This window comes from Poromitra crassiceps, assembly GCF_964638095.1.
Source record: "Poromitra crassiceps genome assembly, contig: HAP1_SCAFFOLD_2163, whole genome shotgun sequence".
Taxonomy (NCBI): Eukaryota; Metazoa; Chordata; class Actinopteri; order Beryciformes; family Melamphaidae; genus Poromitra; species Poromitra crassiceps.
In genome coordinates, this window is record NW_028150262.1 from 1,929 (window position 1) to 15,000 (window position 13,072).

General features: G+C 44.8%; 1 protein-coding gene across 1 annotated transcript; it reads right to left on the minus strand.

Moving 5' to 3' along the window:
- Positions 1–1,856: 1,856 nt before the first annotated feature.
- Positions 1,857–11,289, minus strand: LOC310772170 (anaphase-promoting complex subunit 10). The gene is made up of 6 exons (XM_083664612.1): positions 11,157–11,289; positions 8,780–8,897; positions 8,570–8,660; positions 3,832–3,952; positions 2,850–2,903; positions 1,857–2,701 (listed from the first exon to the last, which is right to left on the minus strand). Exons 2-6 carry the CDS (start codon positions 8,892–8,894, stop codon positions 2,525–2,527), a joined length of 558 nt encoding a protein of 185 aa, XP_083520738.1. The 5' UTR covers positions 8,895–8,897; positions 11,157–11,289; the 3' UTR covers positions 1,857–2,524.
- Positions 11,290–13,072: the final 1,783 nt, after the last annotated feature.

Here is a 13,072-nt window from a genome sequence, read left to right on the forward strand (position 1 = left end):
AAGTGTGTTACTGCTAGTGTGTGTTACTATGTGTGTGTGTGTGTGTGTGTGTGTGTGCGCGTGTGCGTGTGTGTGTGTGCGTGTGTGTGTGTGTGTGTATGTGTGTGAGATTATTAGTGAACACAAACTGGCAACCATCAAGTGTGTTACTGCCAGTGTGTATGTGTGTAGTGCTTCTCTGTGTAGACATCTTTAAAAACTAAGTTTGTGTATTAAAACATGTTGGTTTTCCTGATTCCCCCACCCTCCACATTTTCTCCCCAATTGTACTTGGCCAATTTCCCACTGCTGCCCGGGTCGCTGCTCCACCCTCTGCCGATCTGGGGAGAGTCGTAGACTAGCGCCATGTTTCCTCCAACACATGTGCAGTTGGCAGGCGCTTCTTTTCACCTGACAGCGGGGAGCTTCACCGGCAGGATCGCGCTATTCCCACCAGTCCCCTTCCGCCCAGAGGTGCTAGTGCAGCGACGAGGACACACTTTCCACCTGCAGACACCAGCCAATCGTGCCTGTATGGATGACGCCCCACCAAGCCGGAGGTAACACGGAGGTGCGAACCTGCGACCCTCGTGTTGGTAGGCAGGGAATCTACCGCTACACTACCCAGATGCCCAACATTTTGGAATTCTAATAGAATTGTAGAACAAATTGAACATCTATCCATCAATCGATCTATTGCGCTCTATCTGGCTCCCTCTAGCAGCTCAGGTGTTGAACAGCAGACAGCAGTATGGTGTATTTCTAAATAGATCCACATTAGAAGACATTTCCTCACACACAGTTTCTCTACCAAGAGACCTGGAACTTCCTTCAAGGACTCCTGGACCTCAGTTTGGGAACCTAACAGTGTAGGAAGGTCTGTGGTTTTAGGTGGATCTTGCTTTTAATAGAAGACTGTCAGCGCCCCCAAAAAACACAGGCGTCGGCGTCACTTTAAAACATTTAATGCAACAAGCGCAGTAACAGATCAACATGAACGACAGACACAGACTGGGGTCTGGAGGCACAGCAGTTTGAACACAAATCTGTTATTTTTGGCTTCTTAATAAAACATGTGAGTCTGTTCAACCAGATTCACTTGTGGCTTTATCTTCGTCTGGGAGGAGAAATCAAACACACCTTCAGCAGTATAAACACATCGCTCTTCTTCACTGGAACAAATGAAGAGTTCAGTTTCACCCATGTTGTCTGTGGGAAACGTGGATTACTGAATAACCTGAATGGAAGACAGATACTGAAGATACATCAACCCATTCTCTCTCCCAACCGGTCAAATAGGTTTGGTCAGGAGGACCCCTTGGCCTCACTTCTTAACACACTGGGTACCCCTTTTTCATCATTTTTCAACGTGCAGGGTAGTCCAATAGACTTCAATAGAACTCCCACAACATGCAGGGTAATCCAATAGACTTCTATAGAACTCCCACAACATGCAGGGTGGTCCAATAGACTTCTATAGAACTCCCACAACATGCAGGGTAGTCCAATAGATGTCAATAGAACTCCCACAACATGCAGGGTAGTCCAATAGACTTCTATAGAACTCCCACAACACGCAGGGTAGTCCAATAGACTTCTATAGAACCCCCACAACATGCAGGGTAGTCCAATAGACTTCTATAGAACTCCCACAACATGCAGGGTAGTCCAATAGACTTCTATAGAACTCCCACAACATGCAGGGTGGTCCAATAGACTTCTATAGAACTCCCACAACATGCAGGGTAGTCCAATAGACTTCAATAGAACTCCCACAACATGCAGGGTAGTCCAATAGACTTCTATAGAACTCCCACAACATGCAGGGTAGTCCAATAGACTTCTATAGAACTCCCACAATGTGCAGGGTGGTCCAATATACTTCTATAGAACTCCCACAACATGCAGGGTAATCCAATAGACTTCTATAGAACACCCACAACGTGCAGGGTAGTCCAATAGACTTCTATAGAACTCCCACAACATGCAGGGTAGTCCAATAGACTTCTATAGAACTCCCACGTTGTCTAAAATCGTATGTGTGAGTGTGACAATTGAATAAAATGGTGGCCAGTAAGGACATTGTGGAGGACGACCGGAGTTCGATTCCCAGTGTTTTCAAAGCACATTTCAAGCATCTACCAAAGCATTTCTCTAACCTTAACCAAGTTGTTTTAGTTGCTTAACTGTAACATGGCTGCGGTCTCGTGGTGTTGAAAAATGAGGGAAAAAGGGTACCCAGTGTGTTAACAAGTGACGCCAAGCGGTCCTGACCAAACGTCCAAACCAATATTTGACGAATTGGGAGTGAGATGTTCTTCAGTATTTCAGGTTCAGCTCCTCCCACAGACAATAGGGGGGAAGAATTGATCACTTCTACGATCAATAATGAGACTGCATCAGGTCAGACTGAAGCACATGTGGTCATTCATAAAAGGATGACAGCTATCAGTCTGCTTCCACAAAGTCCAACATCTGGAAGTAACCAGGTTCCTCGTCCCAACGTCTCCAGGCCACAGGGTGGGAGAGGGGGGGGGGGTCCAGATCACCTGATGGTGCGGTACATCATGAAGTCGACCGTGGTGCATCGTGGGAACTTGCCGATGGAGCTCTCCTCCACGGGCGTGTAGACTTTGATCTGCCTCATGTGAGTGTCTCGGCCGTTCTGATGGTTGGCCAAGACCGCGATCTGGATCATGAAGGTCCGGATCGGGTTGTTCCCCTGGAGACACGCACACACATGGACAAAATATGAAATTCTGTGCTTTGTTCAGTAACTTTCTGTTTCTAACTTCTGTGTTCATCTTGGTAGGATTAACAGTTACATGAATCTAAGGGATAAACAAATGTGTTTGTTGTCGGTGTCTCACCTGGTCCAGCAGAGAGATGTGGATCCAACCACTGGGTTCCACCATCTCCAACTGCTGCATAGAGGAAGAGAGGAGGAGAGAGACAGCAGGAGGTGAACCAGGAGAGCGAGGAGGAAGAGAGGAGAGGAGTGTAAGGACAAACTTAAGACATCTTTAATTGTAAATGCACCAGACAGTGTTGTAGCCAAGTCACTATATCTCAAGTCTAAGTCGAGTCTCGAGTCCTCGATGTTCAAATCAAAAGAGTCAGTCAAGTCTCCATTACTCGAGTCCAAGTCCAGTTACTGAACATCAGCATGAATCCACATGTAGGTGGAACACATGTGCCTGCACTTGCACAAAACTGAATAATGTCATGGTATTAATATAGCTATCAACATCTTATGCCAAATTATTAGGGCCTATTACAAAAAAACAAAACTGTCTTATCAATTAACAAGTCTAAGTCCTCGCCTCCAACTTCCGAGTCTGAATACATGAATGAAAGTCCAAGTCCGAGTCATCAGTGCTCAAGTTCAAGTAGAGTCACAAGTCCTGAAAATGTGTCCAGGACTCAGACTCGAGTACAACACTGGCGCCAGATATTTTATGTAAAAAAGAAGAAAAAGAAAAAAGTGGAGCAAGATAAGCTTTAACTGGCGTGGTTGAAACTTTATTGAACCAGACCAGTGGACATGAGGCTCTCACCCTGATCTGCTGCAGGTTGAAACTTTATTGAACCAGACCAGTGGACATGAGGCTCTCACCCTGATCTGCTGCAGGTTGAAACTTTATTGAACCAGACCAGTGGACATGAGGCTCTCACCCTGATCTCCTGCAGGTTGAAACTTTATTGAACCAGACCAGTGGACATGAGGCTCTCACCCTGATCTGCTGCAGGTTGAAACTTTATTGAACCAGACCAGTGGACATGAGGCTCTCACCCTGATCTGCTGCAGGTTGAAACTTTATTGAACCAGACCAGTGGACATGAGGCTCTCACCCTGATCTCCTGCAGGTTGTGGAAGTTGTTGCCCACTCTGACAGAGATCTTGCTGGGTGTGTAGCTCTCATCTGACTTGTAGTCTGCATAGATACACAGCATCTTCACCGTCGTCTTCCTCCTGCAACAACAACACACACACACCACCCATACACACCAGCACCAAACAACACACACAACACCCATACACACCAGCACCAAACAACACACACAACACCCATACACACCATGACCAAACAACACACACACACACACACACCATGATGATACACACCAACACTAGCATCAGTCAACAGCTGTTAATGCAGAAATACAGCAGCTTTACTGTCATCTTCCTCCTCAAAAACAAGATTCAGTTAGGGATATTTCAGTTATAATTGCAATTTTGCTTGGATATGAAAGAGATACTCAAGAGAACTAATGCTATAAATTGCACAAGGAACCCTGGTGCATTACTAAAAGAAAATACGAATCTTTACATTAAATGGGCGTTCACACCGGGGTGATTTTCACAAATTTCCGCGACTAGATTATAAAGTCAATGCAAACGCACAAGTAAATGTGATTTTGCCCCACACACACACACACACACACACACACACACACACACACACACGTGTCTGCACTGATACACACACACACACACACACAGGCGGAGAGAATGAGGCAAGTGATGCACATTTTTGTGGTGTGAATGCCGCGATTTTTCGCTGCAACGCCCGTTCACTCAAATTCACATTTTTTAACTGGAGTGAATAATTCAACGCCTTTTTTCACTCTGGTGTGAACGCACGGTAAGAATTGACCCCAAAGCAGTTATTCCACATGACCGACACACTACAGCAGTCAAAAGAATATAGTATTTGACGGTTTTAACTTAAAGGAACACTCCGCCCATTTTCAACCAGCTTTGTATCATTAGAACATCAGTAGTATATCAGAAAACTGTAAACTGTTTTGAAGTCTGTCATTTAATTTGACAGTTATTGAGCGTTAAAGTGTAGAGCAGTGACATCACTGGTCCACACTAACTCAAATTAATAACTCATTAACTCAAATCAACTCTCAATCACTGTCAAACTAGATGAATGATGAATAGTTTGACAGTTATTGAGAGTTGATTTGAGTTAATGAGTTATTAATTTGAGTTAGTGTGGACCAGTGATGTCACTGCTCTACACGTTAACCCTCAATAACTGTCAAATTAAATGACAGACTTCAAAACAGTTTACAGTTTTCTGATATACGGAGGAGTGTTCCTTTAACATAAACATTCTAAATTGAACCCCAGCTCACTTCCTGTTGTAGTGTTTGCTAATACAATAGGACAGGACTGACAGGACAGGACTGTGATTCCATGAAAACTGTCTATACGAGGGATCAGCCGAGCAGCATTTTGGTAAACAAACTGGGTGGCAACGGCAATGGAACCCTATGGAGCCTGAGTTTGAGCGTCTGACTCTAGCGTGTTTACAATATAAAAACTGCGACAGTTCACACAACTTTAACACGACGTGCATATATTATACATCAAACTCTTGAGCTACTTCTGCTCTCACTCAGAATGTCAAAATATAAGCGGTGTGATGTATAGTTTTTGAGATATTAACGTTTGTTTGGCACAACTCGTTAACTGCACAACTAGTTAATAGGGGTGTCAAAAATTAATCGTTTAATCGATGCATCGCGATGCGGACGTGCGAATCGAAGACAGATGAATCCTTTAATCGTTTATGTTTCGATTTCTGTTGACATTCAGATTTTAAAGCACTTTGTAAGTCAAAAAGGGACTTGATATTTATCTGACTGCTTGTATTAATTGATGAAAAAGTAGCCATGTGCAGTAATAATATAGAAAATTGAGGATTTGATACTTGGAACTGCAATACTTTGAGCTGTATCGAGATGCATCGTGGAATCCAATCGAATCATTATTTGACAGATGAATCGTAATCGGATGGAATCGTGAGGCCAGTGAAGATTCACAGCCCTACTAGTTAACTGCCGCGGGGTTACGCATTTTTGGGTGGCAGTGACGTCACGCTGATTCGTCGAGGAAAAGGCATACCGTATATAAAAAAATCTATCTCGGGATTTATTAAATCAATCAGATCATTCAAATGAAGATTGATTTGAATGGGAAACTGATTTTTTTTTAACCCAGGTTTTTAATCATTGTTTTACATTACATTACGTCATTTGGCAGACGCTTTTATCCAAAGCGACTTACAATAACACATTTTTGTCAACAATAGAGCAATCAACTATGCAACACAGTCTATGACAACTACAACTTCTGAAGGAATAGTGGTAAAGTTTAGTTAGTATTTTCTTTTTCTTTTTTAATATAAGAGAGAGAGAAATGTTAGTTCAAAAAGGGCCCAGATGGAGACTGAAAAGGTGTGTTTTAAGTTTTCGCCGAAAAATTGGCAGTGAAGCGGCCGTCCTGACCATGGGAGGGAGCTCGTTCCACCATTGAGGTGCCAGGGACGAGAAGAGTCGCGATCGGGGATGAGCGACTTTTGAGCCCCCGTAGCGAAGGAGGGGCGAGGCGTCCCGCACTGGTGGAGGAACGAAGGGAGCGGTGAGAGGTTTGGAACCTGACCATAGATTGCAGGTGCAGAGGAGCTGTCTGGTGTACAGCCCTGTAGGCCAGTACCAGTGTCTTGAATTTGACGCGAGCCGAGATGGGAAGCCAGTGAAGGTCCCGGAAGAGGGGAGTGACATGAGAGAATTTGGGTTGGTTGAATACCAGACGGGCTGCAGCGTTCTGAACGAGCTGAAGCGGTCGGATGTCGGCGGCAGGTAGGCCGGCCAGGAGCACGTTGCAGTAGTCCAGGTGGGAGATGATAAGTGACTGGACCAGGAGTTGAGTTGCTTCCCTTGTGAGAAATGGACGGATTTTGCGGATGTTGTAGAGCAGTGTTTCTCAAACTTTTTCAGACCAAGGACCACTTAAACCAATGAAAAAAACTTGGGGACCACCTAACTCCCAAAACATCCCCAAAAACAATAGGCCTACTACTTCAACTGTAAATTACAAATTACAGGCTAATTAAATGACAAATAGCAGTACAATTAATCAAATTTTTGGCTTCCCACAATTAAGAAAACAAGATAACTGATATAAAAAATATATATGTAATTTATTTTAGTTAGTCCATTTACCTTTTTTTTTTTTTACATTTATTTCTCCTGTTCACTTCAAATATATTCAAAGTTCAAAGAAAGAAAATAAATGCACAATGTTGCCAAAGTCAAATAGGCTATCTTTTGCCATCTTCAAGTTGCATTCAGTGATGTTTTTGTGTTCAAATAAGTGTTAAATGGCTCTGTATTCTGACAGCAATTACTGAAATAGAGTGTTTGGTCAGTAACTTTGAACTCCCAACCACCCCGCTGTACTCTGTCTCTCTCCTGTAGCCCTGCAGGCAGAGTGGACGTATCTCCGCAAGCGTAAGTCGTAGAGAGTCAGGGGTGGTGGCGTTGGATTCGGGGTGAAAAAATACATATAGTCTTTTAAAGGCATCGTGATCTGACCTTGAGTTTCCCAGAAAATGTAAATAATTCTCTGATTGGATAGTGGGAGGTAAAAAAAAGGAAAAAAATATTAATCTACTCGCGGACCACTAGGGGGCGCCCGCGGACCACGGACCACTGTTTGAGAAACACTGTTGTAGAGGGAGAACCTACAGGAGCGTGCTGTCGCAGCTATGTTGGCCGAGCAAGACAGCTGGTTGTTTTCCAGTCTGAAAACCATCTACTGCAATGAAAGTGTGAAACGAGTTGGAAAACACATTGTGCTGCATTCCTTCCTGGACAGCGATCCATTTGGAAAATTCCCTGATAATAATAATAATAATAATAATAAGATAATGATAAAAGGCTCGTTTGAGTTATCTGGAAAGCAGACGAGAGCAGCCGAGCGCAGTCAGGCGAGGCGTCAACAAGCCAAACACCCTCGACTGCACACTCACTGCCGCTTTGCTTGTTCTACAGTTTTGTTTAACAGCGGTTTGTAATTAAAACATGCATTAGCGCCACCCACATTCACTGCTCAAACGACCCAGCCCTTCAGATTACTTATTTTATTTTTATTTTAATGTAGGCATTACAAGGTGGTATGTATGTAAAATATGGAGTGACAGCTTGGAATAGATATACAATTGAAGTTTCTACACTTCACTGTGGGTTTGTGATGCACCGGTGTTGAACCAATTTGGCTCTTCTTGGTCTGGAATCGCCATGTGCAAACAAATATTTTTCCGGTTGAAAATCCAATCACGGGCGCTGACTGCCTAACGCTGTTGTCAGTTATGCACAACAGAAACAGACCGCTGTGGCCAACGCAGAGATTGACTACTAACGCATTAGCTAGCTACGTTAGCTTGTTAGCTCGGTTGCTTCGGGAAGAGCCTGGTGACGTGATGTTAGGTTGCCCTGGACACCTTGGTCTCTAGTGATTGGTTAAGGAAGACCGAAGACCGCCCCCCTCATAGAAATCCTCTGAAGTGAGCGCAATCTCAGACGAAGAGGAAATGAGTTTATGAATTGACGATGCAGACGGAATATCAGGCTAAAACAAAACGCCCAGAACATGACGCAGATTTTCCTGACTCTTCCTGCCTGGGATACAACCGCTCTAATATCCAGAACAACACAACTCAACATCAACTGTCACCAGCGTGTTTGTGTTTGTGTGCGTGTGTGTGTGTGGGAGGGGCGGGGTTAGGGGTACCTGAACTGGATGTTGACCAGGTGAGGCTGGGAGCCGTCTGACTGCCAGTATGTCTCCAGGTTATCGTCTCTGAGCTGGTCCACTCCAAACCCTGGACACGGATCAACAGACACGGATCAGGACAGACAGCGTCATAAAGACAGACAGTCTCTCCTCTACCTCCACACAGTGGGCTGTGCCCCAGGTGCGGAGCCGTCAGGCGGGCCGTACCGGGTTTGCACGAGGACAGGGACCACACGGCCTGGGAGCCGATCTCTCGCACCGTCCCGGTCCGCTCCAGCTGCTTGGGGTCGGCGCCGGGCGGGGTCTTGCTCGGGGTGGCCATCCTCTGAAACACAGGGAGAGAGGGACCGTGGAAGGAAGTGGGTGGCTAGTAACGAGTTACAAGTAATGTACATGAGTAAAAAGGCTTCTACTTCTACTCTTTACTCAAGTATATTTTTGAGCCTGTAATCTACTTTTTACTGTGTCACTACATGACGTGTGTCACTGTGTGACAGATAGGGAAGTAGCCCCAGAAAGTGACCCTGCTACTGCACTCCGTATATTATAATAATAAAACGATAAACGATTAAACGATTTCAGACGGCAGCCCGTCTTTATTGTCACACGAACACACTACAACACATGCATGCGGCCACTACACACACTCATGCTGACGATGGCCGGTGAAATATGTCCTCTGCATTTGACCCATCCAGGCTTGTCCTTTCCTCCAGGGGGCAGGCCAGGAGCAGTGGTCGCTATTTCTTTCCAGCGCCCGGGGACCTTCATTGGACCATCATTGGACCAACTTCAGATGTTGTCGTCACTGGTCGGATGACGATCTTCTGCATAATACATAATACACTCGTACAGCAGTCAGGGTCACACAGCCTTCTCTTAGGCAATACGGGGGAAAGGCTGTTCAAAACGTTCTCCTACCCGGCTCCGACGTCCGATTGCAGATCCACGAAGAATCCATCTACGAAGCCAGTAATTTACCCGGTGCTGTTGTGATACTGCTGCGTGAAACAACTGTTTAAAAGCAGTCTTTCCACAGCCTGTGCTGTATTGAGGAGAGGAAAAGCTTCCTAGTGCCAACAGGAACCTTGGGAGTTTGAGTATTTCATGACATGTTTTGCTTCCCAGGTGCGCTGGATTTGATGATTTGATCACTGTGCCGCCGTCTCCGTGTGACTGCATGTGTTTGCTCACCGCGTGCAAGCGGTGCACGGTGGCTCAGTGGTAGAGCTGTCGCCTCGCAGTCAGAAGGTCCTGAGTTCGATTCTCGCCTGGGACACTGTGGGCGCTGTGGTTGTGTTCCCCCCCATATCTTCAGTGCCTACTGCCCAGGTGGGGTATCTCGTCGTAAGGGCCTTTCTGTCTGTGTGGAGTTTGCATGTTCTCCCCGTGCTCCCCCAGGAGGGTTCCTCCGTATATAACCCCCCCCCATTAAAAACATGCAGAAGATCAGATCGTCATCGTCATCCGACCAGTGACGACAACATCCGAAGTCGGTCCCCGGGCGCTGTACGAGAAAGCGACCACTGCTCCTGGCCTGCCCCCCGGAGGAAAGGACAAAGCCAGGATGGGTTAAATGCAGAGGACTAATTTCACCAGCCACCATCAGCATGTGTGTGTTGTGGCCCTCCGTGCATGTGTTGATTGTAATCGTGTGACAATAAAGACGGGCTTGTCCGTCTGAAATCTGAAATCGTGTGCACCATGATAGTGAGATCAAACACACCCTGCTGTAAATTCAGCACAGGCTGTGGAAAGACTGATTTTAAATGGTTGTTTCACGCAGCAGTATCATAACAGCACCGGCTAAATTACCGTACTGGCTTCCGTAGGAGGACTATCATATCTTCGGATCTGCAATCGGACGTCGGAGCCGGGTAGGAGAGCGTTTTGAACAGCCTTTCCCCCTTATTGCCTATGAGAAGGCTGTGTGACGCTGACTGCTGCACGAGTATATTATTATAATACGGAGTGCAGTAGCAGGGTCACTTTCTGGGGGCTAATAGGGAAGGTGAGGGAGACATGGAGAGCGTGTGACATTGTTCACATCTCAGTTGTATCAGCTATCATTATTTGTTTGATTAGCCTACCTGCTCTAGTTAATAAAAAAAAACGTTTTATCAACAAGTGCTGGCTCTAGGTTCTAATGCTAGCTAGATGCTAGTAGCTAACCTTACCTCTGAGGCTCTATACGAGGGATCAGCCGATCAGCATTTTTGTAAACAAACTGCGTCACTGGGTGGAAACGGCAATGGAACCCTATGGAGCCTGATTTGGAGTGTCTGACTCTAGCCAGCTGACCCTGTTTACATTTTAAAAACTGACAGTTCACACAACTTTAACACGACATGCATATACATCAAACTTTTGAGCTTTTGACATTCTGTTCTCAATCAGAATGTCAAAATATAAGCGATAGTTTTTGAGATATTAACGTTTGTTTGGAACGACTCACACTAGTTAACTGCGGCGGTTCCGGGTGTCGTGATGTCACGCGGATCCCTCGTATAGCTAGATGCTAGTAGCTAACCTTCCCTGAGGTTGCCTGGCTGAAAGTTAGTTTGCGACAGGACGGTATACTTACACGACGAGTCAGTAAATGTCTTCGATGTGTTGTCTCAGTGCGTCACATATGGCATTGCTGTAGAGAAATAAAGAGAAATGAATCCGTTTGCCGTTCGCTACTTCGAATCTCCCACTTCTCTCTCTGAGCTCTGTCGCTGGTTAATGACGTCACCAAAACAGCCTGTCCCTGTCTGTGTCGCAGGTAGAGTGCGCGCGTGCATCCCGCCATCTTTCCAGCCGGCGTCCAAGAAGAACACGTTGCTGGAAAACTGGAGTTTGATTCTGAATTAACAGTTTATATTAACCGCGTTCCACCTGTCCTCATTCCACCAGGCCCGCAGGAGCCAGCGAGCGGTGAGCTTTCATTTACCGACCCGGGTTTGGCTGTCGTTTTCGGGGCTGTATCGCCACAGAAACGGCCTCTCTTCTAAAGCGAGTAGGTTCCGCTAGCTGTCAGATGCTGCTGACTGGGCCTCTGCACTGCGTTTTGCTCATGTCGAATCAAGGGAACTGGCTATGCTAACTGTTAGCTAGCTGTAACGGTTAGCATGTTAGCTTCCAGCTTATCTTGTAGAACAGCTTGTTAGCCAGTTTGAACACACAGTCACAGTAGCAGCGAGATAAAAGCCGTGCTCGGCCCTTTCATGTAGCTGTGTCTGTGGCTGACACTGCTGCTGGCAGGCTAACGTTAGCCCTGACAAGGTTTTCTGTAATATACAGACAGAACCAGTCACCAAACTCCATTCACTAAACTGGCCATTTAAAGTTGTCTTGCTTTATGGATTCCGGCAAACATGACTTATTGACGACGTTTTATCAATCTGCTGACAAATTCGCCATACAAGTGATCAATAAAACAGACATCTTGTGGAAATACCAGAGTTGTATACTAATGAATAGCGGTCTCAAATCAGGTTCTACCTGTTGTCTATGTTCACCGACAAACAAGACAACATTAAACTGCCAGGCTTCTGAATGGAGTTTGGTATGACGTGCTCAGAAGAGATAGCATGACGTTATAGAGGCTGGCTAGTAGATAAGCTAACGGTAGCATTCATTCATCGCAGGGCTAATGATTTTCAACCGTATATTGCCTTGTGGTCTTATGGAAATACACCAGACTTGTCATTCTCATTGGATTAGAGTGAGTGTGTGAAGCAGGGTGTGGTAGTGGATGGTCAGGTCAGTTGCTGTGTTTTTTAGGGGAGACTCCTTCCCTCCACAGTGAACTCGGGTTATTTGAGGTCATGGAGTAGAGCTGCGATTAATTTATTACTCCATCAAATTAATTGACAACCATTTTGATAATCTATTAATCGTTTTGAGTAAAACAACAACAATAATAATAATAATAATTATTAAATTAATCGAGATTCTTTGATTCCAGCATAAATGTAAATCTTTTATTGTTTATTTAGTCTTCTATGACAGTGCACTGAATATCTTAATATTTTGGCTGTGGACAAAACAAGACATTTGAAGATGTCATCTTGTAGTCTAGGGAAAATAAGGTTTGATCTTAAACTAATTGCAACAGAATTTATTTTCACATTTTTATGTTTATATTGATGCCCGGAACACTATATTAAAAATCCCAGAAAATCCCATTAGTGGAAGTACCGTATGTTAAAATGACATTTTTTCAAAATGGCTGTTATTATTAAAATGTTGGCCATATCTTGACTCCAACTAGACCTAGAATTACACATTTGGTGTCTATTTCCACATTTTTGGGGGCAAGGAATCCACAGAAATGGTTGTTGAGTCTCTAAGTAGAACAGATTTTTATTTTCTCATGTAAGTATGTAGTCGTAATACCACATGCCATTTCTCACAATGTTAGCTACAACTTCGTATTTGTTAATCATACACATTTTGGGTGATACCCATTACCCATGAGCATATTGAAGTGCTTGCCATTGAAAAAAAAAGTTT